The sequence below is a fragment of the Procambarus clarkii genome, chromosome 16 (genome assembly GCF_040958095.1).
Source record: "Procambarus clarkii isolate CNS0578487 chromosome 16, FALCON_Pclarkii_2.0, whole genome shotgun sequence".
NCBI lineage: Eukaryota > Metazoa > Arthropoda > Malacostraca > Decapoda > Cambaridae > Procambarus > Procambarus clarkii.
The window spans coordinates 26312174-26332550 of NC_091165.1; the positions used below are offsets into that span (position 1 = coordinate 26312174).

The 20377-nt window shown below is 43.1% G+C and overlaps 2 protein-coding genes across 2 annotated transcripts in view; one reads left to right on the forward strand and one right to left on the reverse strand.

Annotated features, from left to right (window-relative positions):
• LOC138365444 (uncharacterized) overlaps window positions 1-7827 on the reverse strand; it is a 35938-nt gene extending 28111 nt beyond the window's left edge. Inside the window, exon 1 of the mRNA XM_069325752.1 lies at window positions 7653-7827. The gene's annotated coding sequence lies outside the window, so the exon portion shown is untranslated. The remainder of the gene's footprint in view (window positions 1-7652) is intronic.
• Window positions 1-20377, forward strand: part of LOC123759892 (rabankyrin-5) — a 147005-nt gene that overhangs the window by 52003 nt on the left and 74625 nt on the right. Inside the window, exon 7 of the mRNA XM_069325353.1 lies at window positions 16975-17140. Coding sequence (XP_069181454.1) covers window positions 16975-17140 — 166 coding nt within the window. The remainder of the gene's footprint in view (window positions 1-16974; window positions 17141-20377) is intronic.

A 20377-nucleotide genomic window follows, 5' to 3' on the forward strand; every position in this document is an offset into this window, starting at 1 on the left:
CGGGATCAGGGAGGGGCATGAGTGAAGGAGGATCAGGGAGGGGCACGAGTGAAGCAGGATCAGGGAGGGGCAGGAGCAGGATCAGGAGGGCACGAGTGAAGCAGGATCAGGGAGGGGCACGAGTGAAGCAGGATCAGGGAGGGGCATGAGTGAAGCGGGATCAGGGAGGGGCATGAGTGAAGCGGGATCAGGGAGGGGCATGAGTGAAGGAGGATCAGGGAGGGGCATGAGTGAAGCAGGATCAGGGAGGGGCATGAGTGAAGCAGGATCAGGGAGGGGCATGAGTGAAGCAGGATCAGGGAGGGGCACGAGTGAAGGAGGATCAGGGAGGGGCACGAGTGAAGGAGGATCAGGGAGGGGCACGAGTGAAGGAGGATCAGGGAGGGGCACGAGTGAAGCAGGATCAGGGAGGGGCACGAGTGAAGGAGGATCAGGGAGGGGCATGAGTGAAGCAGGATCAGGGAGGGGCACGAGTGAAGCAGGATCAGGGAGGGGCACGAGTGAAGCGGGATCAGGGAGGGGCACGAGTGAAGCGGGATCAGGGAGGGGCACGAGTGAAGCGGGATCAGGGAGGGGCACGAGTGAAGCGGGATCAGGGAGGGGCACGAGTGAAGCGGGATCAGGGAGGGGCACGAGTGAAGCGGGATCAGGGAGGGGCACGAGTGAAGCGGGATCAGGGAGGGGCACGAGTGAAGCGGGATCAGGGAGGGGCACGAGTGAAGCGGGATCAGGGAGGGGCACGAGTGAAAGGGGATCAGGGAGGGGCACGAGTGAAGGAGGATCAGGGAGGGGCACGAGTGAAGGAGGATCAGGGAGGGGCACGAGTGAAGGAGGATCAGGGAGGGGCACGAGTGAAGCGGGATCAGGGAGGGGCACGAGTGAAGCGGGATCAGGGAGGGGCACGAGTGAAGGAGGATCAGGGAGGGGCACGAGTGAAGGAGGATCAGGGAGGGGCACGAGTGAAGGAGGATCAGGGAGGGGCACGAGTGAAGCGGGATCAGGGAGGGGCACGAGTGAAGCGGGATCAGGGAGGGGCACGAGTGAAGCGGGATCAGGGAGGGGCACGAGTGAAGCGGGATCAGGGAGGGGCACGAGTGAAGCGGGATCAGGGAGGGGCACGAGTGAAGCGGGATCAGGGAGGGGCACGAGTGAAGCGGGATCAGGGAGGGGCACGAGTGAAGCGGGATCAGGGAGGGGCATGAGTGAAGCGGGATCAGGGAGGGGCATGAGTGAAGCAGGATCAGGGAGGGGCATGAGTGAAGCAGGATCAGGGAGGGGCATGAGTGAAGCAGGATCAGGGAGGGGCATGAGTGAAGCAGGATCAGGGAGGGGCATGAGTGAAGCAGGATCAGGGAGGGGCATGAGTGAAGCAGGATCAGGGAGGGGCATGAGTGAAGCAGGATCAGGGAGGGGCATGAGTGAAGCAGGATCAGGGAGGGGCATGAGTGAAGCAGGATCAGGGAGGGGCATGAGTGAAGCAGGATCAGGGAGGGGCATGAGTGAAGCAGGATCAGGGAGGGGCATGAGTGAAGCAGGATCAGGGAGGGGCATGAGTGAAGCAGGATCAGGGCGGGACACGAGGTAAAAACCTATACGTTAGGCTTTTATCTAGGTGCCCCTCCCCAGCTTCGAATTACTGACCCCGCCTAGGATGCAACTCCACAACAAGCTGAACTCCTGAGTGCCTACTTGCTGCTAGGTGAACAGAGGCATTAGGTGAAAGGAGATGTGCCCCACATTTCTGTCCCCTTCCCCTCCCCCCGGATTCGAACCCGGAAATCTCGATTGTACGTCGAGAATGAACCCAACTCTACTACCGGGCCTAATATACTACTATGTTAGGCCTAGGATGATTAGATTATATTTTATTAGCAACATAAATATAAAAACTTTTCCTACTTGTCCAAATTCAGGACTAAAAAAATCTTACTTTCTGGTGGTCCATCACGACATTTTATACATTCTACCACATAGTTACTATAAATACTTTAATTTTAAGAGAATGTACTGGAAACAACATAAGGTAGTTAGTGGTGCGTCACCAGAGATCGTTCACTCACCGTGCAAGCGAGACGACCTGATTTCCAATCCTGGGTAACATCCAGGAGGACTGGACACTTCACTCTGCCCCTGCGCACCCGCCCAGTAGAAGAGCTTGCATGTGAAACAATTGTTAGATTGTGTTCTGGGGAAAAAATCATGTACTACTGAACGACCTTACCAGTTTCAGTTCGTGTCCTGAAGCATAAATCCCAACATAAATAAAAAGGAAGTTCACCGTCACGAAAAACGGTATTAAAGAGAGTAATGAGGATCTTGAATCATAGCTCTCGAAGCGTCTTAGTGACCAGCAGTTTACAGTACCTGGTAATGCAACTGTCTGTGAAGATAGCATTCCAGTTTTGAGTAGTGACCATTGGGAACAGAGAGAGGAAGGAAACTAGGTTTGAACATCGAGGGAACGACGAGGGGTAGACAGGTAAGGGTCTGAACTACGCTCCCGTTCTCTAGATTTGTCACAACGTACAAATAGAAAGTGCTAACCTAATAAGAAACGTGTTAACCCAAGTAACCTATTTTACCTAACCAACCGATGCATAGAAAATGTGGATATTTGAGAGCCACTTCTTTTAATTTTACTTTGTATGTATTTTGTAGGTTAGGCACTCACTATAAAGTACACAAATAAGACATCCTAGTTGAGAGGACAAGTTGCACCAGCACAGTGCAGCACAGTACAAGCTATAGCATGCAACACACTGGCGCAGTAACACTGTGTGGCCGCTCTATATATATCTATATAGGGGCCGGTGGCTGAGTAGACAGCACGCTGGACGCGGGATCCTGTGGTTCCGGGTTCGATTCAGGGCGCTAGCGAGAAATAATGGGCAGAGCTTCTTTCATCCTGATGCCCCTGTTACCTAGAAGTAAATAGGTACCTGGGAGTTAGTTGTCGCGGGCTGCTTCCTGGGGTGTGTGTGGGGAGAAAAAAAAATAGTAGTTAGTAACAGTTGATTGACAGTTGCGAGGCGGGCCGAAAGATCAGAGCTCAACCCCCGCAAGCACAACTAAGTAAATACAGAGGCAACGTACCTGCATGAACACTTGCAATACATGAGGTGATACGCCTGGGTCAGAATAGTGCAATACGCATTAACTCACTGGGAAATGCATGCGAGACAAAGTACAGCACACTAATATTACTACAAGTATCACACACTAATACTTGTAGCGATGATGCACCTGCTTTAAAGCAGTTCAACACATTGTTCTAAAGCAACACCTTTTCACTTGAAACGACGCATTTACCTCAACAGAGCGCAACGCTCATTGATAAAAACGGAGTCTTGCATACCTACCCACAGTATGGCTCAATAATCAATGGATAATTTCACCACAACTTACTGTGACACGCAATAAATTCTTTCTTATACCAGGAAAATATAACACAGAAAAGCTCTTAACTACATTATAGCACCAGAATGTCGTAACACAAATTTAACCTCTTCAATAGTGTAATACAGACAGGCTTACCAATGCCAATAGTGTAAAACAAATTACTTATCTACACCAACGGAGAAATAAAGACGACTTGTCTTCATTAACAGTGTGTAGCAAAAACAACTTTATCTGCATCAACAATGTATAATAATTACCTTCACCAACAGTGTGTAACAAAGATGACTTAACTACACCAACAGTGTGTAACAAAGATGACTTAACTACACCAACAGTGTGTAACAAAGATGACTTAACTACACCAACAGTGTGTAACAAAGATGACTTAACTACACCAACAGTGTGTAACAAAGATGACTTAACTACACCAACAGTGTGTAACAAAGATGACTTAACTACAACAGTGTGTAACAAAGATGACTTAACTACACCAACAGTGTGTAACAAAGATGACTTAACTACACCAACAGTGTGTAACAAAGATGGCTTAACTACACCAACAGTGTGTAACAAAGATGGCTTAACTACACCAACAGTGTGTAACAAAGATGACTTAACTACACCAACAGTGTGTAACAAAGATGACTTAACTACCATGCGGTTACCTGGCGTTGGTTCAAGGATCAACGTCACTTCGGCCCGGTCTCTGACCAGGCTTCCTGGTTGGTGGTCTGGTCAACTAAACTGTTGGCAGTGGATGCCCGCTGCCTGACGTATGAATCACAGCCTGGTTCATCAGGTATCTGTTGGGGGTGTTTATCAAGCTCTCTTTTGAACATCATAAGAGGTTGGCCAGTTATGCCCCATATATTTAGATGGAGTATGTTGAAAAGTATTGGGCCTTTAATGTTCATAGTCCTCTCTCAGCATGCTTAATGAACCTCTACTTTTCATCGGGGCTATTTTGCACTTTCTTCCATGCCTAATTGTGTCGTGTGTTATTTCCATGTAGATTCAGAACTAATCCTGCTAACATTTTCCAAATTTAAATTGTTATGTATCTCTCCTGCCTGCACTCTAGGAATACAGATTTAACAATTTTAAGCAGTCCCAATAATTTAATGTTATATTGAATGGATTCTGGCAGTAAAACATCTTTACACGTTCTCCAGGTCAGTAGTTTCTTCAGCTTCGAATGCGGATGTTAGTGTGCAATAATATTCCATTCTAGACAGCATTAGTATCTTGAATAGCATCATTGTTGTGTCATCAAATTGTTTTAATTTTTTTTGTTATTCAACCTGGGTGGGGTTTTTCCCAGTTGCGATAGCTACTTTATCGTGTTCTTTAAAAGTAAAGTCTTCCGAAATTATTACACCCACTGATCTTTTATATACAGTATTGCTTTTTCGTTCTATATTGTAATTTGTCTGCGTATATGTGGTTTCCGTTTTTATATTTTCGTTTTTCTTAGGCGCAGGAAATTGAACATATCTTCATTAACAACATATTATTTTATGTGGCCCATTGAAAGACTTGATTTACATTAGATTGGAGGTTTGCCATGGCCTCTATAATGTCTACTGATAAAAATCATAGTGTCATCTGGATACGGAATTATAGTTTGTGTCCTTTTCTATGTCTGATATGAAGATGAGACAAAATACTGGAGCAATCACAGCATCCTAGGGGACTGAGCTTTTCACGGTGGATAATGTATATTTTGATTTGATAATACGCACTGGGTTCTGTTCGTTTAGAAATTAAAGATTCATCTTCCTACTTTGCCAGTAATTAATTTGTAGCTCATTTTATATGCCATAATTTCATCTTCACACTTGTCGAAAACTCTCAAATCGGTGTATTTTGGCATCAGCGTTTTACTTCTTTCCCGCGGCAGCTAAGACTAACAGTGTGCGACAAAGACGATTTACCTTCAACAACAATGTGTAACAAAGACAGATTTACCTTTATCAGTAATGTATAACAAAGGTGACTTGCCTTCGCCAACAGTGTGAAACAAAGAAAGAATTACCTGCACCTACAGTGTGTAACAAAGACGATTTACTTACCTACAGTGTGTAACAAAGGCTTACGTGTACCAACAGTGTGTAACAAAGGCTTACGTGTACCAACAGTGTGTAACAAAGACGGTTTACCTTCACCAACAATGATAACAATAAGACACATTCACCGAGCGTAACAAAGTAGGTATTTAAATAGGCATACACCAGAAGTCGTATCAGCAAAGGCGTACTGAAATACATAAACAATAACGTGCCTCAGTGCAGCGTAACACAAACAGTTTAAACAAGAATCACACATTTGAACGTCTGCACAATGCCAAGTCATTAGGGCTAGGTAACTAACATCTAGACCTACATCAGCAGTGGAGCTACACATTTGTTACTTGTAATGTGCAGCATAGAAGCATGTATGTGTGTACCTGTGTATACACCTAGTTGTACTCATCTAGTTGTGCTTGCGGGGGTTGAGCTCTGGCTCTTTGGTCCCGCCTCTCAACCGTCAATCAACAGGTGTGTATACACCTGTTTGTACTTGTGGGATCGTGCTTTAGCTCTTGTTTCCTTTCTATCCTACCTTTCTAGCCAACGATTAATGCAATCTTTTTTCTTTATCTAAATTTGATATTTTGAATGGAGATCGCTTGCACAACCTGCTTGCCTTCAGTAGTTCATTCCATTTTCCTACTTTTCTTACGTCACAACAAAATCCAAATATTTATGGTTCATCCATATCCTCTTGTTCTACTGGTATTCGCTGTGAGCTCTCAATACCCTAAGTATTCTATATTTTTCTTTCTTATCTCCTCTCCTCTCTCTTTTTGTTAGTGTGTTTTCTCGCCTAGTTGTTCTTGCGGGGGTTGAGCTCTGGCTCTTTTGGCCCGCCACTCAACTGTCAATCAACTGTTACTAACTACTATCTATTATTTTTCTCCCAAACACGCACATCCCCAGGAAGTAGCTCCGTAACAGCTGTCTAACTCAGAGGTGCCCAAACTACGGGCTCACCATAGCCCGTGCTACTTGGAACTTTGTCCCAGGTAGCAACAACATCCGAGGTACCCATTTACTGCTAGGTAACCAGGGGCATTCAGGGTGAAAGAAACTTCTTTCGTTTCGCTTCGCCCATTTGTTCCTGCCTGGTCCGGGAATCGAACCTGGGCCACAGAATTGAGAGTCCTGCGTGCTGTTCACTCGGCTACCAGACCCTGTGTGTGTGTGTGTGTGTGTGTGTGTGTGTGTGTGTGTGTGTGTGTGTGTGTGTGTGTGTGTGTGTGTGTGTGTGTGTGTGTGTGTGTGTAAAATTACCTAATTGTAGTTATAGGATGAGAGCTACACTAGTGGTGTCCCATATTCCCAGCACTCACACTTTTGGGTCACTTTTGGGTCTTGTGTGTAACAGCCCGTCCTCCAAACAAAGACCCAAAAGTGATTCCATGCACCTGCCAAACCCCCTCCCCCCCCTGTTCATGAATGAAAAACGGTTTACATACGACTCGACTGATTTCGTTCGAATACTTCTGGAACAAGTGCTTCACTGACGAATTTTGTTTGAACCACAACGCTGTAAATGCTTCACCCACGTACTTCAAATACAAATAATCACCAACAGAACCTAAATACCTAACCTAACCTATGCCTATCTAAGCACAATATGCTATTATAATAATAATTTATATTTGAGAAAATTCCCGTTTTAAAAGAACAGCATGTACAAATCTATGAATGCGTCTGTGGGGTCGACCGCTCGATGTAATGGACTCGAGTTGAGGACGGGTTGGTCTGCAGGATCGAGCATTAGCTCTTGGCCCCTGCTTTGTCTAGCCGCCTGTTTTTTTTTAACGCAGTGACTCCTACCCCTATCATATCTTTTAAAATTATAAATAGAGTGCTTCCACAACCTGCTTCTTTACTTCATTCCATTTTCCCACTATTACACTAAATGAAAACTTTCTAACATGTCTCTGAATCCTCTGAGTTTGAAGCTTTCACCCATGCCCCTTATTCTGTTGGTATTCAGTATAAACAGTTCGGCTATTTCCACTCTGGCAATCCCCCTATTGTATGTCTCTAACATGTCACCCTGCTCCTGCCTTTCATATTTTTAGCGTCGTGAGGTTGTTTCTTCAGTTCAGTGTGTGTGTGTGTGTGTGGGGAGTATCATGGAAGATGTATGGCAAACAGCACGGTTATGTCGCTTCCTGATGATAATTATTGTATTTAACTCACCGGTGACTGCCCTTGCGTTTGGTTAGATAATCTTTGGTCTCAAGAATATTTTTAATCTCACTCGTCTTGAAAAGTCTTATGGCATTTTACTGTGTTTTAGTTTGGTACACTTTGTTACTCGTGAAAAAAACTGCATTTGGAATACGCATTAATGTTAAAATTTGGTTTGCTTATGTTCTTAAAATTCATTTAGTAATGAGTTAAATATTCCAGAAAAATAAATGAACATTTAGTGTGTGTAAAATTCCAACACATATATAGTGTGGATCGCGGCACTTGTTGCTTCACTACTTGCGCGCAACGGCTTCCTTAGTTCAACTGGTCAAGACCAGGAGAGCAAGGGAGAGAGCGACGCTGTTGCTGCCACCATTGCCCAAGTTATCATACACCATACCAAAACTTTTACATGAAACTTTCCCTGAAAATATATCGCGGGCAGAATGAATGAAAAAAATAGTTGTATCGTGATTCATTAAGTTCCGTTGTTTACTGTAGATGTGTGTCGCTCAGGGGTTGTGCTGACGTATTTGTGGTCGTTTTTTGACGAAGGAGGGGGTGAGCGCCACTACTCAACCGGTTTGTGCTTTAGTAGGTCACACAACTTATCGTGAAGAGGGCGGAGCTTAAGGGAGCCACGCAAGATGGGGAACACCCACCCACCCACCTCCCTAAACCTTGGTGCTGGGCTCATGCTGGCCACATGTCATGTTGTGCAGTAACGGGAGAGACTTGTGGTGGAGTGCACAGTTAGCTGGCACGGCTGCTGGTCAACGACTTGAGGCATGTGGAGGAGACTGTATCATGGTGCTCAACAGTGGTAATATCCACCTTCAGTACCGCATATCCACAACATTTAATCCCACTGCTGCCTCTTCTAATAAAACCTTTTATTTAATAGTTTATGTAATTTTTTCTTGAGTCATTAATTAGTATTTTTTTACAAATATGTTCCTGTACTCTACATACCTACACATGAATTTCATTATGGGAGGTCCCTACCCCCCCCCCCCCCCCACCCCACCCCCACACACACAGCTCCAGGAGACCGAAAGGTCAATATACGATGAAGGGGAAACTATCTCCCTATAACATTTAAAGAAAAAGACCTGGGAGAGGACATACCACCAAACCTAACTCCAGAGGCTCTTATAAATATAATATCTTCGGCCGCATACTCTACTCTGGCAAAAATCAGAACATCCTTCAGAAACCTGAATAAGGAGGCGTTTAAATTACTGTATACCGCCTATGTGAGGCCAGTCTTATGCCGGAGTATGCCACCCCAACTTGGAGCCCCATCTTTAAAAAAAAAAAACATAAGGAAGCTCGAAGAAGATGCAGAAGTTTGCAACGAGACTCGTCCCAGAGCTGCGGGGGATGAGGTACGAAGACAGACTGAAGAAAGTAAACCTGACGACGTTAGAAAGGAGAGAGGGAGGATATGATACAGACGTATAAAATACTTAGAGGGATTGACATGGTAGAAAGAGAGGAAATGTTTACAATGAATAATAATAGTATAAAGGGGCACGAATGGAAGCTTGAGACTCAGATGTGTCGTAGAGATGTTAGACATTTTCGTTTAGCGTAAAGGGTAGGGAGTAAATGAAATTACCTAAATGAACAGGCTGTAGAGGCTAACTCTATTCCTAACTTTAAAAGTAGGTATGAGAGAGAAATAGGCCAGGAGTCATTGCATTAGACAATTAAGACAAGCGGCGTCCAAGAGCTAGAGTTCGATCATGCAGGCACAAATAGGTGAGTACATACACGCGCACACACATGCGTGACCTAAGAGCCAGAGCTCAACCCCCGCAAGCACAATTAGGTGAGTACACACGCACGGAGTACCAAAGGAGTACGGGCGGAGTACCAAAGGAGTCATTTCTTGCTCCAGTAATGGTCATCATCAACATAAACGATCTTCCGGAATGAACAGAGAATTATATGACCATGTTTGCGGATGATGGAAGATAGGAGATGTAGACGATTGTCATGCTTTTCAAATTGATCTAGATGTCCTAGATCAAATAAGTGCTTGGAGTCACGTGTGGCAAATGGAATTCAATGTGAATAAATGCCATGTTATGGAATGTGAAATCAGAGAAAATAGACAAAACACAACTTACAAATTATATGGAAAGGAATTAATGAATTCCATTAAAGAATGAGATCTAGGGGTGGTTTTAGAGAGTGAACTGTCACCAGAGGAACACACAAAAAGATATTGTGCGAGGAGCGAATGCGCTGCTTTCCAACTTCAGACTTTTTTTTTTTTTTTAATTACATGGATGTTGAAATGCTAAAACTGGTCATGACTTTAGTGAGACCAAAACTGGAATATACACCAGTTGTATGGTGCCCATATCTCAAGAAGCACATCAATAAACTGGAAAAGGTGCAAAGGCATGCTACAAAATGGCTTCTGGATCTGAAAAAAAAGAGTTAGGAGGAAAGGCTAGAGGCATTAAATATTCCTAAGCTAGAAGATAGAAGAAAAAAAAGAGGTGATATGATCACCACTTGCAAAATAAAATAACAAAGGAATTCGTGAAATCAGCAACCTCAAGAACAAGAGGACATATATGCGAGCTAAGGAAACAAATGTTCCGAAAAAATATTAAAAAGTTTTCTTTTGCAGAGTGGTAGACGGTTGGAGCAAGTTAAGTGAGAAAGCAGTGGAGGCCAAAACCGTCAGTAGTTTCAAAGCATTATATGACAGAGTGCTGGGAAGACGGGACACCACAAGCATAACTCTCATCCTGTAGGTAATCCATTTAGGTAATTACACTTGTGTAATTACACACACATCTCGAGGTTAGGAGCCTCGCTTGACCCTGCAAGCACATCTGGGAGTACACACACATACACCACATGCACATACAAAGATAAATCACAGTTGTTGATTCTTTGTGACGTCAATATAAAATCAATCGATTAGGAAGCCCGCAAAGGAAAAACAGGACTTTTGGACTGGCCCATTTGTTAATCTCATCCTGGAGTCTTTTATGTATCAACATGTAAAACAGACCCCATGTATGGGAGGAGATGCTCCGTTGCTGGATTTGGTAATTACCAGGAAAGAAGAAGAGATGTTTATCATTCAGTACCTTCTTCTATTGGGCAAGTACAGCCATGATTTTTGTTTGAAAATAAATATGTATGGCATTATAATCTAGAAGGGATTGTAGTTAGTTTAGTTCATTTATTATGCACCCCATACCCTTCCTGTGGGTGGTAGTGGAAAGGGTTACAGAGGCACATAGTGAGCTCGGGTACTGAACCCTACAATTAATTTAGCTAAGCAAGTTGCAATCTTGATGAGCTAGTTACAAAATTCAATGCACATCGTCATCAACAATGGGCTCGAGACCGACCACAAGTAGTTTCTAAATTAACTGACATGTGGAGAGCTAGTGTCACAATTTATGTTTATCCTGCGTTGCCCATCCAGTCGGTAGTGGTGGATAGGTTACAATCACTCAGTTACTACCTACAGTTAGCAATCTGGGAATATTTGGCTAAGTTTTTTGGCGCTGATAATTTTGAATTAAATATTTACACATTTGAAAATTTGTTATAGAATTGTCTGAGTTCACGTATTTTTTCTCACTCCATCACATAGTGACGGAGGGTGTGCGAATAATTTTGTTGACACAGTTTACATTTGGTCAGGTCTACATCAGCAGATAATGAAAATTCCCAGAGATATTTGTAACAGAGTCTAAGCCGAGCAATAGTAACATCTAGAAGTCTGCCGATTTTATTGGATGATCCATAGGTGTGTACCCACCTAGCTGTACTCACCTAATTGTGCTTGCGGGGGTTGAGCTCTGGTTCTTTGGTCCCGCCTCTCAACTGTCAGTCAACTGATGTACAAATTTCTGAGCCTACTGGGCTCTATCATATCTACATTGGAAACTGTGTATGAGTCACCCTCCACCACATCACTGCCTAATGCATTCCATCTGTTAACTACTCTGACAATGAAAAAGTTCTTTCTAACGTCCCTGTGGCTCATTTGGGAACTCTGTTTCCACCTGTGTCCCCTTGTTCATGCACCACCCGTGTTAAACAGTTTATCTTTATCTACCCTGTCAATCGATAGAGGTATGGGAATTGATTTGGAAGAAGGAGGTAATAAAAGTATGTGTTTGTGGGAGAAAGGAATTGGCAAAATGATCAGGGAAAGAGAAGGGCCTCAAAATAACAATTCACTTAGGGTATATTACACTAACAGTAGAAGTCTAAGAAATAAAATTAACGAATTAAATGCTCTTGTCTGCACAGAAAAAATAGATATTATTGCACTTACCGAAATGTGGATGAATGTAGATAATAGAGAACTATTAGCTGAATATCAAATAAAAGGATTTAAACTATTTCACACAGATATATATATTAGACGAGGAGGTGGAGTAGCCATATATGTTAGGGACAATTTGAAATGTAGTCTCAAAGAGGGAATCAAAACTGAGCCACACACACAAACTATTTGGATAGAATTAAACGAAAAAGCTAATACTATTATAATAGGAGTTATATATAGGCCACCAAATTTAGACAGAATGGAAGCAAAGCATCTGTGGGATGAAATATCTAGAGCATCTAGATCTAACAGTATTTATGTCATGGGTGACTTTAATTTTAGTGGAATAAACTGGTTGAACAAAACAGGGAATAGTGAAGCAGAAGATTTTCTAGAATTAATTGACGATTGCTTTCTTACGCAACACATTAAGGAACCAACACGGGAAAATAATATTTTAGATTTAGTGTTAACTAACAGGGAAACACAAATTAATGACATCGAAATAGGGAGTGAGCTAGGGCACAGTGATCACAAAGAAATCAGATTTAGCATAGAATGGAATAGACCTGTAGGAGAAAATTCTGTTAAAGTGCCAGATTTTCGAAAAGCTGATTTTAATAGCCTAAGAAATTTTTTGGGTCAAATTGATTGGAAAGTCTTGGGTATGAGGAGTGGGCCGGTCTTGGAGCGAGACATGAACCCAGCGATAGGTGACTTAAATGGGGATTTCGATGTGGATTCAATATATAACTTATTTAAGAATATTCTAAACAAAGCACAGGAACGTAGTATACCATACAAATTGAATAGATCGAATACTAATGACCCAAAGTGGATAACAATGAATTTGAAGAACCTTATAGGTAAAAAGAGCTTGGTACAAAAGGATTAAAAATGGGGAGGTCACTTTAGAACAGGAATTCGTACAACTGGTTAGAATTGTTAAAAAAGAGATAAGGAAAGCAAAAAGAAACTATGAAGTTCGCAAAGCAGGGCAAGCAAAGACAAATCCTAAAGGGTTTTTTTTCAGTTATATCGTACTAAGACTAGGGAAAGGATAGGTCCATTAAAAACTGAGACAGGTCAAATAACAGATAGTGATGAAGAGATGAGTAGTATTTTTAATAAATATTTTGTATCTGTATTTACTAAAGAGGAACTTAACAATATGCCTTCAGCCGAACAAGTCTATGTGGGTGGGGACGAGGACAGGTTGACGAGTTTAGCAGTTACCAGGGAGGATGTTCTTAAACAAATAGTAAAACTCAAACCAAACAAATCCTCAGGGCTGGATGAAGTGTTTGCCAGGGTGCTTAAAGAATGCAAAGAGGAGCTTTGTGACCCACTGTCAACCATATTTAATAAATCAATAGAGTCAGGCAGAGTGCCAGAGTTTTGGAAAGTTGCTAATGTGATACCAGTTTTTAAGAAAGGAGATAGATCACTTGCGTCTAACTATCGACCAATTAGCCTAACGTCTATTGTGGGAAAGTTACTCGAATCTATAATAGCAAATAAAATTCGTCTTCATCTTGAAAAACATAAATTAATAATTAAGTCGCAGCATGGTTTTGTAAATGGCCGTTCATGTTTAACAAATTTGTTATCTTTTTATTCTAGCATAGTTGAGGCAGTTGATAGTGGTAAGGATTGTGATGTTGTGTACCTTGACTTTAGCAAAGCTTTTGATACAGTGCCACATGAAGGACTGATTAAAAAGATAGTCTCATGGTATTGGGGGTGCTATATTAAGCTGGATTAGGGCATGGCTATACCAAAGGAAACAAAGAGTTAGTATAAATGGAATCAAGTCAGAGTGGGAAAATGTTGTAAGTGGAGTGCCTCAAGGCTCTGTCCTGGGACCTCTGTTGTTTATAATATATATAAATGATTTAGATTCAGGTTTGAGTAGCAACATTTGCAAATTTGCCGATGATACGAAAATCGGTAGGGAAATTAATTCGGAGGAGGACTCACTATCACTTCAAGTTGATCTAGATAGGGTTTTGAAATGGTCAAAGGATTGGCAGATGCAGTTTAATGCTGATAAATGTAAAGTTCTGAGGTTAGGTAATGATGATAGAGTTACAAGATACGAGCTGGATGGTGTTGAGATTGCGAAAGGGATCTGGGAGTTATGATTAGTAAGAATTTAAAACAAAAGGATCAATGCATAAATGTTCGTAATAAGGCAAATCGGACACTTGGATTTATTAATCGCAGCGTTAGTAACAAGACACCTGGTGTGGTTCTCAAGCTATATCTTGCTCTAGTTAGGCCCCATTTAGATTATGCAGTTCAGTTTTGGTCGCCATATTATAGAATGGATATAAATTCACTTGAACGTGTCCAGCGTAGGATGACTAAGTTAATTCCCCAAATTAGAAATCTTTCATATGAAGAAAGATTAACAAAGCTTAAGTTGCATTCACTGGAAAGGCGAAGAGTTAGGGGTGACATGATAGAGGTTTACAAATGGATGAATGGACATAACCGGGGGGATATTAATAGGGTATTAAAAGTATCAACACAGGACAGAACACGAAACAATGGATATAAATTGGATAAGTTTAGATTTAGGAAAGACTTGGGTAAATACTGGTTCAGTAACAGGGTTGTTGATTTGTGGAACCAATTGCCGCGTAACATTGTGGAGGTGGGGTCCCTCGATTGTTTCAAGCACGGGTTGGACAAGTATATGAGTGGGATTGGGTGGTTATAGAATAGGAGCTGCCTCGTATGGGCCAATAGGCCTTCTGCAGTTACCTTTGTTCTTATGTTCTTATGTTCTTACATGATAGAGGTTTACAAGTGGGTGTATGGACATAACAAAGGGGATATTAATAGGGTATTAAAAGTATCAACACAAGACAGAACACGAAACAATGGGTATAAATTGGATAAGTTTAGATTTAGGAAAGACTTGGGTAAATACTGGTTCAGTAACAGGGTTGTTGATTTGTGGAACCAATTACCGCGTAACGTGCTGGAGGTGGGGTCCCTCGATTGTTTCAAGCGCGGGTTGGACAAGTATATGAGTGGGATTGGGTGGTTATAAAAAGGAGCTGCCTCGTATGGGCCAATAGGCCTTCTGCAGTTGCCTTTGTTCTTATGTTCTTAATTCCTTTGAGAATTTTGTAGGTAGTAATCATGTCTCCACTTACTCTTCTGTCTTCCAGTGTCGTGAGGTGCATTTCCCGCAGTCTTTCCTCGTAACTCATGCCTTTTAGTTCTGGGACTAGCCTAGTGGCATACCTCTGAACTTTTTCAAGTTTCGTCTTGTGCTTGACAAGGTACGGGCTCCATGCTGGGGCCGCATACTCCATGATTGGTCTTGCATATGTGGTATATAAGGTTCTGAATGATTCTTTACACAGGTTCCTGAAGGCAGTTCTGATGTTAGTCAGCCTCGCATACGCTGCAGATGTTATTCTTTTGATATGGGCTTCAGGAGACAGGTTTGGTGTGATATCAGCGGCATATGCCAGGTTGGCCAACATAAGAATGGCCTGTAGAAACTTGGAATCATTCTTAGATTAGAATTAGAAAAAAGGAATCATTCAGAACTTTGTATACCACATATGTCAGACCAATCCTGGAGTATGCAGCTCCAGCATGGAGTCCATATCGAGTCAAGCATAAGACTAAACTGGAAAAGGTTCAAAGGTTTGCCACCAGACTAGTACCCGAACTGAGAGGTATGAGCTACGAGAGACTACGGGAATTAAACCTCACGTCGCTGGAAGACGGAAGAGTAAGGGGAGACATGATCACCACTTACAAGACATTCAAAGGAATTGATAGGGTAGATAAAGACAGGCTATTTAACATAAGGGGCACATGCACTAGGTGACATATCTAGAAAATGAATGCCCAAATGAGCCACAGAGATATTAGAGCTTTTTTAGTGTCAGAGTAGTTGATAAATGGAGTGCATTAGGAAGTGATGTGGTGGAGGCAGACTCCATACACAGTTTCAAGTGTAAATATGATAAAGCCCAATAGGCTCAGGAACCTGTACATCAGTTGATCGACAGTTGAGAGGCGAGACTAAAGAGCCAGAGCTCAACCCCCACAACTAGTACTCACAACTAGGTGAGTACATGTTCTGTGCTCCCTCAATCATGGTCAATGTTAGTAAAGTGTTCAACTATAAAGTCAATGTACTGTTAATACTCGCACTGGAATCCCTATATTATATAGAGTAGAGTAATGATCTTAGGCCAGATTGGTGTATTAAAGTCTTCCCAAATGTGTGCTGAAAAGATCAAGCTCAATCCCAGTAATCTTGTAACGTAATTGTGTATTCCCAGAAATAAACAGTGTAAAAGAATCTTGATTTGTTAACTTTTATTTATTTAATTTATTTATTTATATACAAGAAGGTATATTGGGTTTATAAGACTACAGAGACTTGAAGTTTTACATTCTTGTAAAGCCACTAGCACACATAGCGTCTCGGGCAGAAGGTAATTTCTAGCAAAATTAAAAAAAAAATTACAGGCAAGTACAGTAACTTTTGTAAGTACAAAAATACATCGCAAGAGGGTACAAAAACGCATTGCTAGAAAAAAAAAATTGTATTAGAAATTTGGCAGAAAAAAAGTAGGTACAGGTACATTAAAGTAAATTTAAGGGTACAATGTAATCCACATTTACATTTTAGTGTAATTTGAGTTTACTGCAAGATATAATTTAGCAAACTGTGTGTGTAATTCTAATACTGTGCAATAATTGCATAATAATAGCAATAATGTGTAACTAAAACCCATATGTGAAGTTTTAACCCCAAGAGTGATATTGTCCAACTTAGACTAAGAATACTTTATTTCTATTTCACTAGCACATACGATACATATATTTCCTGCTATTACAGTACATATAAGAAAGTAAGGACGGGTTTTGTAAGTCTGTACTCTCGAGTACGGTTTACAAGCTCTTGCCCTTACAGTGATAACACTACTATTTACCACCAATGAGCATAATACCAATGTCTTGCCCATTTTCCAGTTGCCTGCAGTATTAGACGAGGCAGATGAAGCTGGAGACATGGCTTTAGACTTGGCTCTGGTTGGTCGCCAGCACAGCATCGCTGACACCCTGCTCAAGCATGGAGCATCTGTCACCACAACCGACCCTACTGGTGCTTCTCTACTGCACAGGGCTGTTAGAAGAGGTCATTTTCTCACATCTTACTTTTTGTGTTTTAAAACAAAACAAGAAGCAACTTGTGTAATTTGTGTTACTTTTTATTTATTTTCTTGGGGAAACCACCCCCTGGTGGCTCTCTGAAGCTATCTTGCAAAGATTGCTGCATGTTAATGGGTTACATCAGTTACAGACATTCTGTTTGGCTTACCAGGGTACAGAGTTAGAACTTGGCCCCCCCCCCCTCACAGGTGCAGGGAACAAATGACAATTCGCCACCCCACCGGGAAAGCATCCAGAAAGTTAACAAAGCTTCACAGGCAACTGGAAGTTTCACAGAAAACAAAGCCTCAAAACTACCAAACAACTCTGCAAACGATTCACAAAGCAACACATCCCCAGACCAAGTTCTGAGGCGTCCCAAAGATGCATTCATATATTTTAACATGCTTTTCATTCAAAATAGGAATATTCTCAAATATAAATTAATATTTATGATAATTCTCGCTCAACCAACAGATTACTGAACAAACTAGGCACGAAAACACATTAGACCTGATCTTCATGAACAATGATGAACAAAAAGAGCAGGTGGTGTTCTGCTTTATGTGAAAGAAGACCTGAATGCAACCACCAATCAGGAACTGAACACCATGTGATCCTCAGGGTCTGTATTATGCAATATACTAGTGCAAGATGGTAACATACTGACAGTGGGAGTTTGCTACAGGGCTGACACAGCAACAGCAGAGGAAGTTATTGATCTGCATAATGTGATCAATGCTGCATCACAAATGCAAACACTTATACACTGATGGGCAATTTTAACCACGAGACAATAGATTGGGTAAATCTAACATCACAAGCAGGAGATTAATTTCTAGACCTGGCTCAGGACTATCATACAACATGTGGTAGAGCCCACTCGAGGTAACAGCATTCTGGACCTTGTGCTAACATCAGAAGAGGGCATGATCGATCAAATTCAAGTAGGAGAAAAGCTCATCCCATCATGTGATCACAATATTCTAAGATGGAATACAATTACAGAAACATTTATATTATTTTATTGCATTTTAAAATCTCGTAAAGGCTTAGGATGAGGACCAAAAACCAGCGGGTTTGGGAAGCTAAACCCGATGGGTCGGGTTTGGCTTCGTCGGCTGTACTGGTTTCTACGGTAATGTTCCTTCCGCCTCTCTTGCGATCAGTGGGTTTGGCCTCTGGGGGCTTTGCGTCGGTTGCTGCATCGCCGGCTTCCTACCCTCGGGTTTTTCGGAGTTCTGTGCCTTGGCACCTACCTGAACCCTCGTTCGATGTGTTCATGGACGTTCAGCCAAGTCTCTTGGCTGGGGCTTTGTGACTAGTGCTTACCAGGCTAGCCATGGGCGGTGGGGGCTCACAGCACGGTGCAAGAGTTGGCGGAGGTGTGGATGACGCTTTGGAGGGTTAAAGGATGACGCTTGGGACTAAAGTCGCTCACGAATCGACAATCAGGCTCCAGTCAAACTGTTCCCGGTGGTTCATTGCCTGAGCTGCAGGGGTTCGATGCTGTCCTTGGCTCTTTGGGGCTGGTCGCTTCGGGTGATTCATCTGCTGAATTCTCGGTTTGGTTCTCCTAGCAGTTCATATCCAGGGGATGTGCAACGTCCTGGCGGATGGACTGTCTCGGTTCATTTCCCCTGTCCACGCACTGGACGGTCGATGCTGACTTTCAGTTGTCTCTGGTGAACATACCGGCTCCCAGAGGTAGGCCTTTTTACGTTGGTGTGGTCGAAGTGTCTCCCGATACATGTGGCACCCTTCCCCGACTACGGGGTTGTCAGGGTCGATGCCTGGTCAACCGGCAGGACTGGTCGAGGTGGGATTACCTGTGCCTCTTCTCCCCGGTTCTGCTGTAGCTCCAGTTCCTAGCTTGCTTGGAGACTTACCAAGGAAGAATTGTCCTTTTGGCCTCTCGGTGGCCGGCCCCGCTTTGGTTTCAGGCCCTGCTTGCTCGGTGTCCGAATCCGGGGGTCTTCCCACAGCTCCCTCTTTCAGCAGATCAGGTCAGTCAGTTATGTGACTGGTTCGATCTTCTCAAGTCTTCGTGTCTGGTCTTTCTGACATGGGTCTATCACAACTTTTATGGTGCACAGAGGGGCTTCATTGATGGTGCCCCAACTGCAGGCTTCGTCTCGGCAGCAGTATGTATGAAGTTTCCTGGCGGTCCTTCCGTTATTTCTTGTCTCTTCTTAGGTTTACTTCTGTCTCTGATAGGATTGTTTTGTCCTTTCTTTCGTGGTTGTTCCAGGGCAGTTATCTTATGCCACATATTGTCTTCTCGTATCACGCGGGGCTGGCGGAGCTGGTGCAGCTTGTATTATAATAATAAATAATAAATTTTTATTCAGGAAAAGTACATACATACAGTAGTTGATTTACAAACATAATGTTGGATTTATAGAGAGAACTAGTACAGTACATACAATACCTAAAGCCACTAATACGCATAGCATTTCGGGCAAATTAGTTGGGTATCGGGTATTAGTTGTTGATGTTACTTTTGCGCCGCTCTGCAAGCTGTCTCGTGTACGTTGTTTCACTTGTGGCCTGCTCATGGACCGCCTGAGCCATCCTGGTCGTTGGACCAGGTGCTCTCTTTTTCTCTCTTCTCAGTTTGTGGTGGCCCCTTCCGTTCAGGATTGTGCATTCCTCTGGCGCAGGGGTTTCTGCTCTTATGATCCTGGTGGTAGGTTTGTTTGCAGCCGTCTCCTTCTTTTCTGGCGAAGAATGAGGCTGCTGCTCTCTGGAGGGGTTCTTTTGGTTATTGATGCTTGGTTGGTCAGACCGGGGGTGCATAATGTGTTGTCCGGTTGCGGCTCTCCGTTGTTACCTGCACGCCACGGCTTTGGTGGTCGGAGATGCGCTTCAGGTTGGATTCCCTTCTTCCCCTGTTCCAGGGTTTGGGTCTCCCAAGTCGTCCGCAGGGTCATTCAGTCTAGCCAGCCTGCAGTCTGTGCTCGTGTTCACGACGTTTGTAAGTTTGCTGTACTGGCTGCTGTCTTTGGTAACATGTCTTGAACTGACATTCAGACATGGGGTTTTTGGTGGTCGAATAGGGTCCTGGTCATTTCGCTACCTTGTCAGCGTTCGTGGGCCTAGTCGGGCCTGTGTTGCATTGGGGTTGCGGTTGCAGCCAGTTGTCTAGACTTCGCATTGAGGAGCAAGGGCCAATCGCCTCCCGGGTAAATCCCTCTTGTTTTGTCTTCAGATATGTACCTCC